Here is a 21,536-nt window from a genome sequence, read left to right on the forward strand (position 1 = left end):
AAGGGCAGAAATCCAAAAAAGGAAAAAAAATCCCAGTAGGACAAAAATAAAAAACCAAAAAATAAGACAAAGCAAACTTATGATTAAAAAAAAAAAAAACATAGTAAAGCAAGAAAAATGCCAAGTCTCAAAAGCCATATTATCACCTAAGTAGTTCATCAAAATTTGAAAATAGAGCCAATGCATATTTTTTTAATGATTCCCATTTTAAAAGGTTGTGGTTTCTTCTATTTAGAATTTTTTTAAAGAGATAAATACTTATATTATTAGAAGGAAGCCGTGGAATCACTAGTACTAGAAATGGCTAATCACCTTCTTTCTAGTAACTGGATTTGAAATGCAGCCTATGACTTTGTTCCTGCAAATTTACCTTTCTCATTAAGGCTATTACTACAGCTGCATTCTGTGAACATAGTAAATGAAGTATAACTAGAGAAAGGTACTCAGAAGCACATTTGGCCTGAAGGAAAAGCCAGGCCAAGATCATGAGAGAGAAAGAGAAAGAGAGAGAGAGGGAGAAAACCAAGGGTTGACTTTTTCCAGGAATTTTCAGCAATGGCTTTTAATCCTTAAGGAATAAAAATACTGGCTTCCAGAGGCTCCTTCTGTTTGGCCTCTCTATGAAAGAGGGAACCTTGTATACTGGTTTCATGTACTTGCCAAGCCCAGCTGTGAGGCCCAGTCACCCCACATACCAAATGGTCCTTACACAAGACAAAGATACAAGTAAAACTACCAGGTCAATTTTCACTGGAATAGGCCCTGACAAATGGTATTGGTGGGAATTTTTAGAATGGCCCTGATAAATAGTATTTGTGGGTCTAAAAGGTAATTAATGTTCAGGAAACAGTTTTAAATGAATTTTAAATCTTTTCTTACATTTCAAAATCATGGGGCCACCTGTGGATTATAGCTTTCGTCCCACTCCCAGAGGAACAGGTCATGCATCTGATAAAATTAGATCTTCCACATTCATGCACAAGCATAGTAGCTCCTCTAGGAGCTTCTAGAGCCATTTGCAAAAATTCACGATAATCTAAAACTCTTTGCATGGCATGGAAAAATCACTGTGGCTTGAGATCAGGCACATTTCTTGCATCTGTTCAAAGCAAGGTTACATATTACACTGTAGAGCATTTTAGTAAGTTACGCAAAATACATTTCCAATGGTTACCAAAGCTGCCAAAAGCAACCAGATTAGTCAGATTACTGAGAATTGGGGTTCTCCACTGAATATCTCACCATTTTACTACCATCAAAGAAGAAGGGGAAAAACAAAAACCAAAAAAAACGTTCTTGTTGTAACACAGGGAATATATTTTTACCCACCTGATTGGTTGGTTGGGTTTGGTTTTCCTTTCTCACTTTCTTTTTAATCCAAACAACCCACGAATCAACATTTTTCTCAAAGGTAATTACTTTAAGTGGACCACATTCCTAATTGCATGGATTTCACCAACTTTTCTCCCAAAATTGTGAACATGGATCTAGAGCCATTTAATGCCAAACCAACAAATACCTGTTCTGGTGAATATATATTAAGGATGGGATGTTACTCTAGATTCTGCATCACGGAGATGACCCATTAGGAGAGAACAGATCTACCTGCAGGACTTCAAGAGTATTAGATTAAAATTTTACTCATTTGATTGAACAGAACGTTTTTTGGTTTTTGTTTTTTTCCCCCAGTTGTCATTTAGAAAACTTCTAGTAGATATAGTCCTACCTAAGCCACTTTAAAAGAACAAAGTGGGACAGCTAACATGCACTCCAAGTTGAACTGTCCCCCATGCAGTTCATGCAGTGTGCTTGAAGGAAGGTGCCAGCCAGCCTGTGCGTGACCTCCCGTCCACAGCAGCCTGGCAGCCATCAGGACAGAATTGTTTTCTTAAATTATACAAACCTCCAACATTAAATTGCTATGTCTGACATAAATATTATCCCCTTCTACTCTCAGGGAATTTTTCTGTGAAATTAAATCACACACAGGGGGGAAAAGGCAAATAAACATAAGTGTATCAATCAGCAAGCACCAGAAACAACCCCAAGTCAGATAGTCCAAGACATTAAAATATAAGAGGAATAAAACTCTTAAGAACCTAAAAGCCACCACAAGCAAAACTCACATATCAACCCCGAGAGTGCACCCCACCCCCACCGGATGCACACGTGCGCAAACACAAGGATGGCAGGCAGCAGCCACCAGGTATGTAATTTGAGGGGGGGGGTAAATCTCCACCTCCTCCAGCTGTGTCTCCTCTTCTTTCCTCTTCACCTGAAAGTCGTACAGCAAATGGCCAGAAAGAAGGGAAGTAGCGGTGGAAACTCTACCCAGGGATGCAGAGATGTTGTATTTGAACTGAAAGGTGAACTAGGATTACCAACCTTTACTGTTTGGCCCTCAGAAGATGCAGAACATAAAGCCACTTTGGTCTTTCTTCACCTATGGTGTCGGACAAATGGTGGAAGGAATCCTTTGCAAAGGTGAAATGGAGAATGAAAGCTTCACTCTTTCTCAGTCCCTAGATTATGTGGTGTTTTTTAATGTTTTTACTCATAAATGAAAATAGGAGAGTGTAAAAATGGCATAATTCCATCTGTCCTAATGTGAAAAGTCTAAATCAACTAGGGATGAGGGCAAAGTAGAATGATGGAAAGTGAAAACCAAATTTTACCTCAGGGACAAATATTCACCCTCTAAATTCAGTTTTTTAACATAGATTTCTTTCTTTGGGAGGAAAATTAGTTTATTTTGCTACTTGCATGCTAAAATCGTATTTTAAGTATTCATTTTATAGCCACTTTTTCTTCATAAAATTCTTTAAATAAGAATAATTTTTCATAGTTGGGTAATTCTTAGTATCTAATGACCCAAAAGAAAAAAAAACCTGCAAATTTAAAACTAACTCATGGACATGAAAAGCACAGCATAGGGAATATAGTCAATAATATTCTAATAACATCATATGGTGACAGACTATAGAATTGCCAAATCATTATGTTATACCTGAGACTAATGAACACTGTATGGCAATTATACTTCAATATATTTATTTTTAAAAAAGCATAAATCCTAATAACTACTGACTCAAGGAGAGGAATAACAAAAAAGAAAAATAATGATTGACACCAAAAGACAATAGGGTAAACTTCACGTGTTAATTTATAGCAGGATCATGCACATTCCTTTTCTTCTTTACTGGAATGAGAGTGTTAAATGTGAGAGTTCAAAACGCTTTTTTTTTTTTTTTTTCCTTTAAATCAAGTATTTCTGAGGTGATCAGGAGCTCAGAGTATCTTCTTATCAGAAGGAAAAGTAAGAGTTATCCAACAACCTATTATGATCATGTTCCAATTCCTTGGTGAATACTTAATTCTCTAAAATGCCAATCTTTGGCATTCTTCAGGTAACATTTGGCAATAGTGGTTTCTCCCAGTATGCTTAATCATGGCATTGTCTTTATATTTTTCTTTAGGTTTGTTCTAAATGGTGATTTTTCTCTATGTATGGCTAGTACCCACAGGCTATGAGACACGAAGTCACCAGACCACACTTAGCAAAAGAAAAACATCCTGCACACATTAGCACCAACCTGTAGTGCAGAGGTAGCCCTATCTAGGGGCAAAAATCCTCAAACCGGACACCTAATCTTAACTAAAGGGACACTATGTGGCCCAACCGTAGGGCGAATAGTCTAAATTTTCAAAAAGCCGTGTTTCATTTTTCGTATGTATTTCTTAAAGAGTAGTATCTTCCTTACAAATACCTGACAGTGACTCTTTCATAAAACTACATGATTTAGAGTTAAAAACAAAAAACAAAAAAGCAAAAAAAACAAAAAACAAAAAAACACTACCTGAAATTCATCTGGTCCCCCAATGCTACGGTAACAGGAAGACAAGGAATTTCTGAGATTAGACCCATAAATGTCAGGAATAAAGGTTACAGATGAATCCTCATAAATGCAAGAACGAGCTTGGCTTTCTAATGATAAATAACGGCACTAAGGTGTTCTACTAATACATATCAATCACGGTTATGTCCACAGAATCTAAGTTCTATATTGAAACAAGTGTCCATCCTACAGGAACAGCATTGACAGACTTGCTATTTGTCTGGAAAACAGACAGACCCAATATGGATTGTCAAGGGCAACAGAAGTTTCCTGTTATTGTTCTGTTTTGTTTTGAAGACCTAGTACAGTCTAGATATTTACAAAATAATCCATAACTTGGTTCTCAACTTCAAATGTGTGGACCTGGTCCATGGAAATCAATGAAGGGGAAGTACTTATTTACACGTATTTCTCATGCACTAAAACACCATGTATGTGAAAATGTGCAGACCATACTATTTTGAGGGTAATCAGTGGTGAAATTTATGCACATGTTTACACTCTATATTAGGAAGCTGGAGTTTTGTTGATCCCACAAATTAAAGCTTATGTAGGAGTCCCAGCAATTGCTTCCTCCTCCTCTGTTTTGTCATTCAAGTCACAGTCACGAGAAACATTGAAGGAAGTGGCTTTAGCCTCCAGATAGCAGAGGGATAGAGCCAGAGGAAGGGAAAAGGTGAGAGAAAAAGGCACTGACTGAGAAGCAGAGAGAAGGAGTCCGAAGATGAGGATGAGGGAAGGAAGGAAGGAAGGGGAGGTAATGGGAAGGTAGTGCTGGACATCGTCGGGGAGGAAGGAGACCCAGACCTTGGGGAGGCTGGGGAAAGCAAGATACCCATCGTCATCGAGAAGGGAGGGGAAGCTAGGTGGGAAGCATTTGCAGAAACGGAAGGAAAAGTACCCAAATTCAGAATCCTTGCGGTCAGCCTCCTTCAGAGGCTTCTCATGGGTGGAAGGACAGTCAGGCTGAGGAGGGGCTGCAATGGGACCCGAGACAGAATCAAGGGCAGGGACTTCGCAGTCCCCCAGCTCAGACAGCTCACCGCTGGAAGGGAGCTCTAAGCTGTCTAGTGTGATCTGGTCGGCCTCCCCAAAGGGGTCTTCCTCCGAAATGTCTGAAAGCAAGTCCATCTCAGGGACCGGTAAAAGGTTTGGGGAAAGAGATGAAACACAGCGAATGAGAGGTGAAGGTGGGCACATGGGAACAGGCTACCCTCGGGAGCAAACCCATGATTGAATGAGAAATCACACAACAGATACGGTCAAAGGAGAAACAAAGGCAAGAGAGAAAGAGAAGAAATGCGCAGTTAGTGAAAACTTGTACTTACAAGTAGGGATTGTTATTAACACAGTGCAGTTAGAACATGAATTACATGATCCTTTTTTTAAAGAGAAACACTGGATTTAATATTTTCTGACGGATTGCAAATAGACCCAAAGAAACTCAAACGACATTCTTACTCATAAACCTGGCTGCTGACAGGTATTCAAAGCATTACACCCAGTCATTTGCTGAAGATAAGCAGAATTTCCTTTGGAATTTAAAGTAACTTTTAAAAATAACCGCATATATCAAAGTAACTAGGCAAAATGGTAGGGAGACTCTGAAAGGCTGAGCTCTTATTTCAGATGTAACAACCCCTGGGGGCCTTATTAGCATAATTATAAAAGACTCTAACTTTTCAGTAGTTAAAGATATCTTGTTGGTTATTTTTACCTTAATTATTTTCAACCAAATAATTAATTTTAGTATGATAGTCACAAATTCTTTAACAAAGGTATTCGGAGGACCTGATGGCTGAGTCCCTGGGGTTCCTGTAAGGCCCCCTGTGGTCCCTGAGCCCTCCTCCATGCTGACAGGTTGTCAGGACAGGAATTCTTGAGCCACTGGCCGCTCCTTCATCTAGTGGGTTCTTTATAAATTCATGTTGCAGGTCTTTACATTTTTCAAAAGTTAAAATTTAGAAAACATTATAAATCTATAGCAGGATTTCATTTCCTCCTTGTGTTCACTTCCAATGTTATCTATAAAAAAGTTGCTTTGTGCAGATATAGAAGAGAGATCCGATGAACTCAAAGCCTCTTCAAATCTACCTCCAAGTACTTGCCCAAGGTAAAAGGGTATCATAAAATAAGTGACAAATTTGAAAACATAGCATGAGTTACTTCTCCATTCACTACAGTGTATGCGCCAAATAAGGAAATAAGCAACACACCATCTTCTCATTCACTGTTCACAAAATAATCACCTTTTGCTTAAGAATTTCTTCTTCACTTAGACATTAATGAAAAATAATACTTTTCATAAAAACCATCTTTGTTCATTTAAAAAAAAACATAATTAAAATACTTGAGAGAGACTATACTTAAAATTACTTGTAACAAACAAATATAAATTTCAAGTCACCACAGTTCCTATAGTAGAGGGATTTAGCTAAAAAGGATGATTTTGCAGACAGTTAAAAATTTTAGGCTACTAAATTATTTGCTTGCATTAATATAACTTACATTGCAATATTTTGCTTTGAACAACAATTAGAAAAAATGTTTGAGACCCTGTTCAAACCAGTAGAAGCCTACATACTGAGAACTTCTATCAACAGAGAACATACGCTAATTCTAAATGATACCTGAGTTCTGAAACAACAAATATAACAGCCTCCAGTCGAAGTACACTTAAGATCACATTTTTCTGCTCATTTACCATACCTTTCCTTCAATGAATTGCACATGTGGGGCTTTAGTCGGGCTTCTGAGGTCCCTCCTGCCATCCCCATCTTGTACCACAGCAGTGCTGACAACTCTGGGGCCGTATGCTGAAACCTCCCCAGCAGGTCCAGGAAAATCCTTCATAAGACTTTGATCCATAACACCAACTGGAGCTAGGAAAGAAGGGTCACTCGGGATTACTTCAGGACATTTCAATGGTCAAGCTTACACTAAGAAACAGGCAGCATGCAGACATTTACGTTGCTTGAGCTCTAAAGATACCAACATATCAAACCCATTTTTAAACTTTTCCAAATTCTAATTATAGTCCGAATTTTAACCCATTCAACTACACCAGGCTCTCAAATCCGATTTTTGAAGGATGTAGAGTCTGATCGTTGGCCAGAAGGAGGAGCTCTAAGACCAGCTGAAACAGACATGGCGCATAATGTCAGAATCCTAATGTGAGCAATATTTGAATTCTCTAGGGTCTCTTTGATCTTGCCTGAACTTATTTCTGAATCTATTTACCGCAACAAATAATTATCTAGGGATTAAAATGACTTGCTTCAGTAAGTTTTTAAGATTTTTCTATAAAGGAACCTTTGAGTACCCTTCAAAATTATGACAAGACTAGAAAGGTCGGTATTACAGAAATAACTTCTATGTTTAATAGTTTTCATTTTTCTAACCTCCCCGCTGAATGCCTCAACTTGATCTACAGTAAATCTAATACACAGACACCTTCCTGACCCAGCAAACCTGGCCCTCATGTATTTCCTTCATCTCTCCTGCAGATGAACAGGAACATACATTGGGTTGAAATTTCTGTCATACAGCACATCAACCTAAGAGGGCATCACATTTCAGCAAATGCAAGTGAGGAGCAACGACAAGGCCTCTATCCATATGTAGCTTCTCCCTCAAGCCCCCAATGACTAAGGTTATTTCACCTGTATAAAAAGTGCTTGACTGACAGGGTGACTGACAGTGGTTCTATGTCCCCAGAGAAGTGCAGTAGACACAAAGGCCTCTAGGCCGCAAGCTCCTAGAGGGCAGGGATTGTGTGATCCGCCATATTGAACTAGGGAGGCATCAAGCACCTCTAATCTCTGTATTACAAGAAAGCTCTCAACCCACACCCTTCACGTACCCTGTCCGAACCTTCCTTCTTCCCCAGCCTTGCCTTTTTCGCCAGATACCACACTCATACGTTCACCAGTTAACCAAGCCAGAAACCTTAATGCCTCCGGCCTTCATCCCACAGCACCATCAAATCCAACTGAATCTAAATGTGGCCAGTTCTTCCTCTGCATTTTTACCACTCTGGGCCACTTTAAGACTCTGACGGTCCTTAAGTACTCCCACTTCTGAAAGCCCACACCAAAATCACAAAATAAAGTCACATCTTACATGAAGCATAATTATTTCCCAGCATTTTTAACTTTTGAAAAGATTTTAATAGCTCTTCCTTGGAAAATCTAGGACTATGAGTAACTCTTTCAATTTATGATTATGATTTTTAAGCACCTCTTGCCCATATGCAAATTATTGCAAAGTGGGAAACTCTGACCTACAAATGGTTTAAGCTGTAAGGTAATCAAAATGTTAAAGAATATCAAGTTTAAAGTTATATAACGAGGTTGACAAAATACTTATTTTGCATGCTTTTAGACACTTATTAATTTCAGTGTGCAGGAGCTAGGCTATTTGTTTTCGGGGTTTTTTGCATTTTGAGACAAAAAAACCTTTCTAGGTCTTAAGCACTTATTGAACCCTGAGAAGCCTGGAGGCCACAGGTACTCAGGTTATGGTGCCAAACGGCCAACTGGTTACTCTTGCCCAAGCAAGATCCTCATTCCTCTCACCTGGAGTACTCCAAACCAGTCTGCCTGCTTCCTCTCTTGTCCTGTCAATCACTCTCAACATTGCACCAACTGATTTTTTAAAAAAGGTAATATAGTGCACTTACGGGCTGGTTTAAGTGTGCACACATGTGTGTAACACACACACACTTCAATAGCACTAGAATAAAAACTGTATTCTTCCTCATGGCCTGCAAGGTCCTGCATGACCTGTCCCAAGCCTACCTCTCCCCATCATTTACAAAGCTCTAACTAGCCTTCTTTCTGTTCCCGGCCAGCATCAAGCTCTCCCTCATCTTAAAACCTTCAGACCTGCGGCTTCTGCCACCCAGAATTGCTTTATCTCCAGCTCTACTCAGTGCTAGCTCCCCCTCATCCCTCAAGTCTCAACCAAAATGGCTCTTCCCCAGATGGGCCTTCCTTCTCCCATGGCCCAATCTCAGGTCTCTGCTTATTCCAGTCTCCATTTTCAGACATCACCGTCTCCTCCAATCTCAGAGGCATCTCGGTTGTTCTCTTAAATAACTGACTTGCCTCCTTTGGGGTTTGATTTCCCAATCTCAGAATCCCACTGTTCAAAAAAAGCTGTTCTAGACTGACTTTTATTTTAATGCTTCATCTTAGGTATCACATTCATTTTTAAATTGCATGCAAGAACTGGGAGATTTATTTTCATTTGCCAAACCTTAAAGTAAGGAATATTTATGAATCTAAATTAGTCCAGTGTAACTTAAAAACTAAACAGGGACAAGAAAATATAACCCATGGCAACAACAACAACAACAGGAAGGTATATTGCTGGGCAGTGGTGGTGAAAATACAGTTTAGTACCAGGTTACAGCTTCACTTTGCTTTGGGAGGAAAAAAGCCTGGAATCCCTCACCAAATAGTTCACTGGCTGTCTGGTCATGTATTGGCATGAAAAGCCTTCTATTTTTCACAAGAACACAATAATCCTTTTGATGACTGGCCCATCTGATGAATTACAGTGTCCAAAACACAAAAGGAAAAATAATGGATCACTGTGCCATGTTTGTTGCTTTTACTTGTAAAAATCATTGTTTTCAGATACAGACCTACTATAATCCTCTGCACTCACCACTTGTACAAGATGGTGGGTTTCCGTGTTTATCTATGTCAAAACACAGTGGTTAATTGCTCTTTCTAAACTCTAGAATTTGCAATATAAGAGTTGTAATGCCTCAGAGTTTAAAACAAAGGCTGAAACAGGCAATATTCCAGCAGCAGGAATGACTTCTCTCGGGGCATTAACCAACACTGACAGCAGTTAGGCAGCACTTATATAAATTCTCTGTGGTAAGGGGCAAGGCTTGTGAAATAGTTCCATGAGCAGGCACATTTTTCACATTTACGTGAAAAAAGTGCTCAGTTGTTGATGAGCTAAAAGATACACTGACAGCTATTGCACATTAAAAATTCACTAAATTTAAATTACCACATTTGGAAAGGTGGACATTTACTTGAACCATAATTTATGAACTCCTTGCACTACCTATCATCTCAAAATTATATGGAAGATTCTCCAGAGTCAAGATTTAATCACTATATATACAAAAATGCCCATCAACAAATCCCTGGACAGATCTCTGTGTGTCTACCTGGATCTCTTTTCCAAGTTTATTCCAAGAAAAATAGATCAAGGCTGAGGAGTGTCAATCCTTCATCAATGAGAGTGCATTTTAAAAATCAGGCCTATAATCAGAGAACTGATGGTTGCCAGAGAGAAATGGGGCACAGGAGGGGCAAAAAGGGTGAAGTGCAATGGGAGATACAGACTTCCAGTTACAGAATAAAGAAGTCATGGCGGTGAGAAATACAGAAGAGAAAACACAGTCAATGATAGTGTAATAGTACTGTATGGTGATGGATGGTGGCTTCACTTGTGGCAAACACAGCATTACACAGAAGTTGAATCACTATGTTACACACCTGAAGCTGATGTAACATTGTTACATCAACTATACTCAAAAACTCAAATTATAAACACACACACAGACACTTACACACACACACATACAAATGAGCACAGTTTTATCTACTAGCATATCTGTTTTAGCCACTTAAAACAGAAGTTGTTCTAGTTCCTATTTCGGAAAAATGTCAGTAAAAGAAGCAACCAAGAAAGGTCTTAGGTGATCAATAGCAGTGAAACAAATTTTTAAAATTTAATATTACTATTTTTATGTATGTTTTGAGATTAATCAACCAAAAAATGTTGGAAAGCTACTTCTAAGAGAAAGTCATTCATCAATTAATTTCTTCCAGGCACAAAGTAAAATGAAGTCTCTTATAAAGCATTCTAACATAAAATTAACTTTAGTTCCTTTACAGAAGACCTGCTATTAAGCCAAAATTAGGATAGTAAGATACATATATGAAGGAAAAGAATATCAATTTATTTCCATATGTAAAATATATAAAACTACAAATATGTAGCTAATTAGAATTCTAATAAAACAATATAGAAATTTATACAAATCTCCCTTCCCCCAACCCCAGCCTTGGCTGAAGAACTAGTGATTACACTGTACTTCCCTTCCTTTTGTTAAAGCACTACATTTCAACTAGTCTTTGAAAGAAGCAGATGGTTTCTGATATGCTAGAAAGTTTGGTAAGCTTCAGTAAGGGTTTTTAAACTCATAAAATTAGAACATTTTAAGTTCCTTTGAATAAAAGTTCTTATGTTATCATACCACAATCTGTGGAATTCTACTTTTGCCATGAATTAACAAGCTTAAGAAATTAAAACACATAAAATACATCACAATTAAGTCAGATACATGTTTTTCCAACATCTTATCCACAAGAATTCTCAATATTTGCATACACTGCAAAAATTTAGGTTCAGAATGACAGCTGAAAACACTATAAGCTTTCCTTGTGAGTATAAGAAAACCATTTTATTTATTCAGAATAAACAGCTATCCCTCTAGGATGTTTCTGAGGACCTCATTAACTACATCACCACTTTCTGACCCCACTGGATCAGAGAAAGATGAAAGGAATCCAAACTATCATAAATGTGTTTACCTCCATCTAGACTCCTGGAGACACGTTTGCTAGAGGTACGCTCAAAGTGTGGCGCTGGCCTATCAATGAGGGTGCTTGCCTGACGGGTCTGGGCTTGGGTACGGCCGCTGTAGCGGAATTTGGACCCCAAGGTGAGGAACTTGGCCTTTGGTGGCTGCTCTGGAGACACAAGCCTGTAGGGAGAAACAAAGAACTGAAATAGGAGCCTTTATGAATTTTCTTTTTTAAAAAAAGTTGAAACTTTGTATTTTAATATCCCATTTTACTAAGATTACTCAACTTAAAGAGCAAAAGGCTGCCTAAAGTTTCTAATGAAAAAGAACATTATTTATAAATCCTCCTACATACAGAGCTTTAGGATAGCGATAAGATGACTAAATCCACAATCATGTATGCAGGAATAGTATGTTTCCCACAACCTGAGCAAAAGAGCAGCTGTTCTCAGTGTATATCAAAGGCTATTTATTTGTATTAGCTTAAATCATTTATATAAACACATATGTCTGAATTCTTGCTTCTAGCTATAAGTGCCAAGTGGCAATCCATTACCATTAGTAATTCTCAATATTTATGTCTATTTCTCCTGGGAAAGAACATCCAATCCAACTCAGGAATCCATTCCATCAAGCAATGCTTTCCCATGAAGAACACAGCACACAGCAGATCTGCAGAGATGACTAACATTGTTTCTTGCCAGCACAATTCCGCTGCTTACACCCTGGGCTCATAATAAATGAAGGCAAACCTTCTTGATGTCAAATACTTTCAGGCTTATGCAAAAGTATGTTTTTAGTAAATAAAGCCAATCTTGTCTGGCATACAATTGGAATTGTCTCGCTTCCATTGTCTAATCTCGAGTTGGCAAAACATCTTAATAAACAAAGATAATCTTGGAGCTCTTACAGCATTTATTAAACAAGATGGCTTCAGTTGACAATTCCAGAACATGAGCTCCATCAAAATTTTTTCTTTCATTCTTCAAGGAGTGATTTCTTTTTTCCTTTTTTTTTTTTTTTTAAAGATTTCATTTATTCACTTATTTGTCAGAGAGAGAGAAAGAACACAAGCAGGAGATCTGCAGGCAGGGGTAGAGGAAGAAGCAGGCTCCCTGCTGAGCAAAGAGCCCAATGCGGGGCTCAATCCCAGGACCCTGGGCTCACAACCTGAGCCAAAGGCAGATGCTAAACTGACAGAGCCACTCAGCCGTCCCTCCAGGAAGGGATTTTTTTTTTTTTTAAAAGATTTTATTTATTTATTTGACAGAGAGATCACAAGCAGGCAGAGAGGCAGGCAGAGAGAGAGGAGGAAGCAGGCTCCCTGCTGAGCAGAGAGCCCGATGCGGGGCTCGATCCCAGAACTCCGAGATCATGACCTGAGCCGAAGGCAGCGGCTTAACCCACTGAGCCACCCAGGCGCCCCCAGGAAGGGATTTCTTAAAGAGTTCGTTACAATTTCAAGTATTTTTCAACCTTCAGCTTGTTTTTTTTATTTTTGCTTTTGTTTAAGAAATTTTCTGCTTAAAGGCAATAACAACAGATTCCAGTCAAGGTAAAGGCTCAGAAAGATTAAATTTCTCAGCATCCTGATCATAAATAAGAGAGGCAGGGTGAGAAATATGGTCATTTATCATTCTCTCTCTCTCTCATTGACTATGACAGGGTTTCCCTACCTAGCAATCCAGTTAAGGAGGATCTAAGAATGCTCTATAAGAAAGCAATCATCTATAGAAAGGAAAGGGTCACTGGCAGGCTCATCACTGCAATGATAAAGAAGTATTCATTCTCGGGGCACCTGGGTGGCTTAGTCAAGAGCCCAACTTCTTGACTTCAGCTCAGGTTGTGATCTCACGGTTGTGAGGTCAAGGCCCACATTAGGCTCTGGTGCTGAGCATGGAGTCTGCTTAAGATTCTCTCTCTCTCTCCCTCTCCCTCTGCTCTTACTGTCTCTCTCTCTCTCTCATCCTGCCCCTCAAAAAAAAAGGGAAGAAATATTCATTCATGAAAAACAAGTTAGCTAAATCACATGTATCTTTATCATCTATTCACGAAGTACACTCTATAGTCAATGGAAGATCAACCAGAGGAAAAAAGAAGAATTTCTAAAGAATACCTCAAAGGGAAAATATGCATTGATGACCCTAAAAGAAACTACCCCATCCCCCCAAATTATTAAACTAAAGACAACAAGTGTTGGCAAGCAGGTGGAGAAATTGGGACTCCTGCGCACCATTGGTGGCAATGCACAATGATGTAAAAGTTATGGAAAACAGTATGGGGCTTCCTCAAAGCATTCAACATAGAATTACCATATGATCCAAGAATCCCACTTCTAGATATTTATCAAAGGAAAAAAAAAAAAAAAAAACCTGAAATTGGGATCCTGAAAAGAAATCAGAAGCACTCCTAAGTTCATTACAGCACTACTGGCAATAGCGAAGATGTGGAAACAACATAAACGTTCACCAAGAAATGAACGGATAAAGATGTGGTCTACGCACAGAGCGGAGTGATACTTGGCCTTATGAGAAAAAGAATTCTGCAACCCATGACAACATGGATGGATCTGGAGGACACGGTGTTGCGTGAAACAAGCCGGACACAGAAAGGCAGGGACTACATGATTTCACTTGTGTGAGGAAGCCGGAACAAACTCATAGATTCCAGACTGGAATGGTGGTTACCAGGGACCGGCAGGAGAGGGAAATGGGGAGTGGGCATAAAGCTTCAGTGAGGATAAAGCTAGAGCATTCTAGAGACCAGCTGCACAACACATGGCCAGTCCACAACGTATCAAATGCGTGATGTATATGCAGCTACAGTCAACAATGTATCATACGTGTGACATATAAAAGGACAGGTCTCATGTTATCTGAACCAATAAAGTGTAACTATTCAAAAACAAAAGACAGGATGTAAAGAGAAGAGTGAGGTTGGGGGTATCTGGCAGCCATCTGTAGGGTCACCTCAGTTGACTGCCTCTCTCAAGCAAAGGCCAGGTCTTCCTAGAACGATCAGCTTCACAGGAGGATGTACTGGTAGCTCTCATTTCTAGTTCCAGTAACCGCTCCCCACCCCCAGCAGTGACAACACCCCTTTTAGGCCTACGGGTGTTATCAAATCTGATTCATGAAACCCAACTCAAATTTTTAAAAAAACTTTAAACTAGAAACAGGATACTGATTTGTGGGAATTATGAGAAATCTTAAAGAATATCTAGGTAAAGGCATAGATCTTTTTAAAGATTTAACTTTCTCCTCTTCTTTTACAAAATTAATTGAACTCACAAGGAGTTCTGTGTGAAGTTATGTAAGATAAACTAATAACCAGAAAATCAGAAAACACTAATGGAGGTTTTCTTAATTTTGTTTGAAATTGTTTTGTGAAGACTGCAGTTTCTCAGGTTTCTCTCTTTGTGAGTTCAATTATTATTTTTAAAGATTTTATTTATTTACTTGACAGAGAGAGACACAGCAAGAGAGGGGAAACAAGCAGTGGGGGATGAGAGAGGGAGAAGCAGGTTTCCCTCTGAGCAGGGAGCCTGATGTTGGGCTTGATCCCAGAACTCTGGGATCATGACCTGAGCAGAAGGCAGACACTTAACGACTGGCCACCCAGGTGCCCCTAGTCTAATTTGTTTTTAAGGTAACAGACGGTTGGTTGCCATTTAAATACATATCAGATCATCCACTTATGCATTTTGTAAAAGATATTTCAAAAATACAAATCCAAGAAATACAAGGCAAGTATTTTAAAGGCATCTATCTATCACAATGTAAGATTAGGAAAGTCATTAACTAGAGGACTTTTATTTTATTTCAACTTGAGATAAAATACTTCTTTACCCAAATGGCACTGGTGACCACATACACAAAATATTAATTTACAGATTAATTTTCTGACAACAAAGAAATCCTTAATTAAGTCGCAATTAAATAGAAGCAAATATCAAAACAAAAACGGACTGAACACAGACATTTATTTAGCTTTTTCTAAAAGAGTATTTTTGGCAGCTTAAGTAAATGGTAATGCCAATAAATTTCCTACCAAAGTACAGTCTAAGCAACAAAGTGTTTCAAGATCACTGAACAATTGTTTTCTTTTGACATTACTTTTCTTTACCGAAGGAGAACATATCTTCATAAAAACATCAAAATCACTACAAGACCTCTACCATTTCACTTTTGGGAAATAATAATGACCTAATCATTCTAGAACTCTAATGGTCCTGAGCAAGACAGTCTAAGGTGACATCACAAAAGAAATCAACTTTTACATATTTTACTGCTTAAGAAGCACAGTTAACATTTTAATTTTACAAAAATCCTCCCATTATAAATCAAGTATTATTATTTCAGATACTATTATCTCAACATTATATTATTATAATGTTTATTATTAATTACCTATGGAAAGTAAAGGAACGTTTCAAGAAAAACACACATTTCAGTTACTAAAGCCAATCAGACATTTAAGCAATAAAGTTCTCTATGAAGTGGCAGATGACACTGATTGACTTACTCTGGATTTACAGTGCCAAGTTTAAGGGACAGTTTTAATGCCAGGCTCCAGGGGCCTGTGCTAATCTTGTTTATATACTGCCACCACCACCAAAAGCAGGGGGAGGGGAGGAGAGAAGGAAGCACGGCAGAGCAGGTACGCAGTGGGCACTGTGAGCCCTAGGGCCTGGCTCTAAATTCCATCTCCACCCGTGCCTGTCTATGGGACCATGGGCACATTTCCTGACCTCTGTTTCGAAGACTTTCCAAATGTAAAGTGAAGATTACAACGGTGTTGTAAAGATTAAAAGAACCTATCCAGGCACAGCACTTAGAAGGCCCTATCAAACACTCAAAGAAGAATAACCGCTGTACTATTACATTCTTGTTCTGCTAATATTGGTTTGGCTGAGTGGCTATCGATCAATAGAAAGATCTGTGTCTTTAATGGCTTCAATCTGAAGGCCATTTTAATTTTCTGAAGAAATCATTTGCATCTTTCCTGATAAAAACAGAACAAAATCCAAATCTGATTCAAAGCACTCTGCAGATGAATTATGAATGCCCTGCTTTAGAAACACCGTCTCCTATCCTTTGTAAGAAAAGTTGCACAAGGTTTAAAGATCTAAAAATCCTTTTGTTAACCATTATCTCAAAAGTCTGCAGAAGCAAACTGGTCTACTTTTAAATTGGAGTTATAGTGTGTCAGCAAACATGGAGAAGCCTAGAGTTTTAAAGGGCTAACAGACATTTCGGAAACACTTGCTACAGAATTACCAGAGGAAGGACCGCACAGAGGTGACCAGTACGGGCGTTGGGATCACAGAGCCAGGTCCTCAGCTCTGCATGGGCACCTGGCGCCCGTGCCCTTTATGGGCACCCAGCTCTGAGCCACTTGCTCAGTGGGGTTGAGTGATACATGAGACGGCACAAGGTAAAGCAAGTGGTCATGTGTCTGACGACAATATACGCTCAACGAATGTAGCACCTGTCATTTCTAAAATAATTATTGTTTCCATTATCATTACCTGACAGGAAAGCCTGCTATCTGTCCTGCCTTGACCTGTATGTCATTTAACTCATAAACGTTATCTACTAGCTTTATCTGAGGCAGGCTCACATTGTTCTGAGGAGAAATTTGTCATGGCTACCAAGAGAAATTACAAACTTTTCAAAGATTAATAGGTTCAGTGTAACTATGTCAGATGGATTCAAGTATCTTTTATGAGTTACATTTCTCTAAAATGAATATATTAGAGCAGTCTTGAAAACAGATCATGTGTCAATTTAACTTGAGTCACTTGTACCAGCTAATAATTCACCTTAAAAATAGCACACTGTAGCACAAACTAAGAATAATGATTCCGCTGATGGTGATGAGAAACATTATTATATACCAGAAAGAGTTCTACGTTTGTTTCGTGTGTTTTCTCACTTACTCTTTGAAGTCACCCTATAAGGTAGGTACTATTATTACCATCACACGGATGACGAGAGTGAGACCGAGGAAGGTAAAGTAACTTACCACAGTCACACACCCAGAGTGTGGTAGGACAGGAGTAGCAAAGCAAGAGTCTGAGGCAAAAAGCTTCACGATGGAGGATCGTAGCTATACAGACCACAGTAATATGAACTGAGGAAACAGGGAAAATGACAGCTAAGAAGAGTAATGGAGAAATATGCCCTTGAAGACAAGTACAAAAGGAGATGGGACCCAAGCTAAAGACAGCTAGAGGGACTAAGGAGATCTTCTGGTTTTATTTGTCTATTTTGGTTTTTAAAGGAGTAAGACATGGACATGGACATGTTTACTGGCCAAAGAAGTCAAAGGCAAAGGAGAGTACATGATGCACAAAGCATGATCTTATGTGAAGCATAAAATGAAGGATCGAGACTCCATGGGGAATGATTTTTTTTTCCTTGAGACAGGATAGAGGGAAACAATGAACAGAAAAAGGAGGGAATGCTAATAATTATGGGCAAAAGCGGGAAAACAGGGTACGTGAACCGAGAATGCTCATGACCACAGCTTTTATAATCTGTGACCCAGGCAAAGAGGGCATCTGAGCAGAGAAGCCAGATTCCTAGGGACTCAGGAAGACCACGAATATTGTGATGGGAAAGGAAGGAAAAGGTCTGGCCCCCTGGCAACTCTGAGGATCCAGCTGACATGTGAAATAACCTACGGCACTATGCGGGGTTAAACAATTCTTTCTCACAAGGAACAAGCATGTGTACCAGGATAGTTGCTGCTGAAGGCGGCGTCTGTGAGCACAGATACAGAAGCGGTAAGGTCGACACTGACCCAGGACCAGTCACGGGGTAGGCTGATGTGCACAATGGCACGTGGTTAGAACATCCTGGCAGAGCAGCAAAGGGACAGACCCCCAGCATTTAGGCTGATTGGGGAAGGAAGTTTAATGGGAAGGAGCTGGTAAGGACAGTGAAATGAAGCCTGTGATGACTGATGGTGGCAAGAGGGATGGCAGCCAGGCCTGGAGAGTGTGGTGACAATAAGAAAGGTAGCTGAAGTCCGCCGAGTTTGGGACCCCTGTAGACATGGATCAGCTCTGAGTGAGGACAAGGCATGGCCAAGGAGATGCGGCACTGAGGTAAGATAGGGTGTGGCTGCCTCTGTCCTTTTCTTCATAACCACCTCTTAATACGCACAGGGTACCAATAGCTGTTCTAATGAATTTTAAGCTGTTGCATTAAAATTACCTGTAAAAGGTATGATGTTCCACGCACACTTTCCATAGTCTTTTTGCTGCCCGATGGTTTGGCAGTTTGAATCCAATGGTGCTCTCAAATTGTTCGAGCTAGAATAAATCAATACACTAAATCAGTATAGTTCTTAGAAGTTGATGAGAGGCTACTGAAAAACATGGACTCAGATGTTTCTGTGAGAAGTTAGTTCTCGAAAAAAGGAGACATTCGTATATGCAGTATAATTACACAAAATGAATTTTTCGTAGACTGCAATACTAGTTTCTGTGAAAAGCAAGTACAACTACGGACTCAAACCCTTGTCCACTACAACTCGTTCTACCACCTTCCTACTCATCTCTATCACTTAGATGTTTCAACAACAACAAAATAATGTCCTCCCCCCACTATGTGGCAGACACTTACTACTTTTCCTTTTTACTAAAAGGTATGGGTGGCTCTTGGTTTTTGTTTTGTTTTTAGCAACATGAAACTTCATGTTGCTTATCATTAAGAACTTATCATTAAGTTCTTATCATTAAGTTCTCTGGCCTTTTTTTTGCCACAAAAGAATAAAGAATAGTTCATTTTATTAAAATTCAGTGGGGAAAAATTCAGTTATCCCATGGCCATGAAGAAGAACAGGGACCAGAGCTGTTCAGTTATGCCCAAGCACACATGACATCGCTTACCTCTGCCGGCCTAACTTTAATGTAGAAGTTACTGCGCTTATAGGATATTTTCAAGATTTTCGGCCAAGCAAAACGATTGATTCTCAGTCTGTCTTTGTAAATGAGGAGCCCGTTAGCGCACACACCCAGCTTGATGTCCACGCCTTCCGAGTCCTGCCAAGCATAAGCCATCATTGACCATGGTTAGAGCTGTCAGAGTTACAAAGGACAGGAATCCCATTATCCGCGCCCCTACCCCCAACCCTTAAACCATGACCAGGAATGCCAATTTTACGGGTTGGTATTTAAATCTCAGTGACAGTCCGCGAGTTAAGAGAACATCTTAAATCTATTATCTTCCGGGACCAACTCTGATTGGTCAAAGAGGTATAGCCACCTGACCACAGGATACGATAATTTCCAAAAGGCACAACTTCTATGTTTCCCAGCCTGCCTGCAAGAGCTAATGGGGAAGAAGGGAAACAGAGCTCAATGCAGACATTCTGAAGAGATGGGCTTTTCCTGGAGGCTATTCCAGCCCTGGGGGATGGTCTGTTGGCCCACCCTCCGGTGCGGTTGGCCATTTTACTTCAGGCAAATTTATTTCAGATGGACTATGCTAGCTGATAGCTGTTAAATTTATGCCTCTATTCAGCAAAACACCAATCCCTCACAGAAAATGTCCCTTGGACACTGACTGTGGAAATCTATGAATTCTTCGGAGAGGCTCTTCCATAACTCAGAGGGCTGACCTCCAGTCCACATTACAGCATTGCTTTGGCTGGCATATTTCAATGGACTGCAGACTAATCTTGAATTTATTCAAATGGTTTTCACTCCCCAGCATCTTAGCTTAGAGTAGATGACAATCTAGAATTATCACAAGCCTGAATATTCTAGAACCAGATAAGTTTACAGATAAAAGTTAAACAGGGTCTCCCCACATTGCAAGTGATATTGAGGACCCAAATGCACAACACTCAAAATACACAGGTCATTGTTTAACTTTTAAGGGAAGAACTGGATCTCATTCAAGATTTGTAAAATTGAAGATTACTATTCAGAGAAATTCATATTTTCAGAAATCATTTACAACATGGCAGAAATTCTTACTGAGCTGCTACAACAAACACCACATTTAATCTAAGTCTGATATTCAATCAAAGTGTAACATTTCGACAGCTTTGTTACTTACTCATCTAAAACAAATCAGGTTACTTTTTTAACCAACTGATGCCAATTGCTTTCTCTGCTACCATACCTGCATAATTCATATATACACATAAAATTACACTGGACAATCCGAGCGAGTCTAAAAAAATCTAATCTATAAGGTGCTTTATTCACCCAAATCTGGCAGCCCCAGTTCTCTCTAGGAACAGAGAAAAAAGCTGGGATGAATCAGGCACAGGTGCCCAAGCAACTTGGCACTAACCACAAATGATGTGTTTGCCAAAAACATCACCGGCCATGGCCACAGGGAGCACGCCAAAAGACTGCTCAAGATAGCATGTTCTCACCACAAGTAAGGAGGCAACAGTGACTTGAAACATTGAACAAAGTCATCTCTAGTCTGAGCAATCTTCAGACAGGACACTGAAGCTATTTTATCTTCCTTAAGAATAAACACAATCTGGAACACCAAGTAAGTTGGTTCATTTTCCATTGTTCTGCATACTGCTTCAGAATTATCAGTATTTGTGTAAATATGAATTAGAGATAAAGAGTAACAAGTGAAAGGGAAAAAAGCATGCCTTAGTCCCCCACATGTGACTTCTGCCAATCATCAGCAACAAAGTCAGAAAAATAAACAAAAAAGGAGCACCATGTTTGCCTTGCTCGCTCCTTCTCAGGGAGCTGCGACCTATGCATATCAGCAGGATCCCAGGCCCTCTGACTTCTGAAAGTTCTTGCAGATGAGAGAGAGAAGAGAGGGGCGAGAGGGGAGGGAGGTCAGGCACACGTCCCTGTGACAACTACAGCTCCTCTGAAGACCATCCTCTCCACACACAGATCTCTCCTTCTCAACTCTGGCAACACTCTCTGCCCTCACCCTTTCGAAGGAATTGGGAGGGCTGCTGGTTTGCGCTCAGAGGTATTCCTGTCTCGTGGTCTCCCTGTATTGGGTGTCAAGAGTCCTTCC

At 39.6% G+C, this 21,536-nt stretch overlaps 2 protein-coding genes across 18 annotated transcripts in view; both read right to left on the reverse strand.

Annotated features, from left to right (window-relative positions):
* EPB41L2 (erythrocyte membrane protein band 4.1 like 2) overlaps positions 1 to 21,536 on the reverse strand; it is a 221,906-nt gene that overhangs the window by 37,664 nt on the left and 162,706 nt on the right. For 13 of the 17 annotated variants that reach the window (XM_047732182.1, XM_047732186.1, XM_047732185.1 and 10 more), the window contains 5 exons: positions 19,415 to 19,567; positions 18,738 to 18,835; positions 11,522 to 11,694; positions 6,606 to 6,778; positions 1,904 to 1,966 (listed from right to left, as the gene is read on the reverse strand). In XM_047732182.1, coding sequence (XP_047588138.1) covers positions 1,904 to 1,966; positions 6,606 to 6,778; positions 11,522 to 11,694; positions 18,738 to 18,835; positions 19,415 to 19,567 — 660 coding nt within the window. The remainder of the gene's footprint in view (positions 1 to 1,903; positions 1,967 to 6,605; positions 6,779 to 11,521; positions 11,695 to 18,737; positions 18,836 to 19,414; positions 19,568 to 21,536) is intronic. The other 4 variants (XM_047732196.1, XM_047732195.1, XM_047732194.1 and 1 more) reach the window with 1 other exon arrangement.
* Positions 3,230 to 6,596, reverse strand: LOC125101771 (band 4.1-like protein 3). The gene has a single exon (XM_047732199.1). The coding sequence runs from the start codon at positions 5,094 to 5,096 to the stop codon at positions 4,443 to 4,445; it is 654 nt and encodes a 217-aa protein (XP_047588155.1). The 5' UTR covers positions 5,097 to 6,596; the 3' UTR covers positions 3,230 to 4,442.

This window comes from Lutra lutra, chromosome 6, assembly GCF_902655055.1.
Source record: "Lutra lutra chromosome 6, mLutLut1.2, whole genome shotgun sequence".
NCBI classification, from domain to species: Eukaryota; Metazoa; Chordata; class Mammalia; order Carnivora; family Mustelidae; genus Lutra; species Lutra lutra.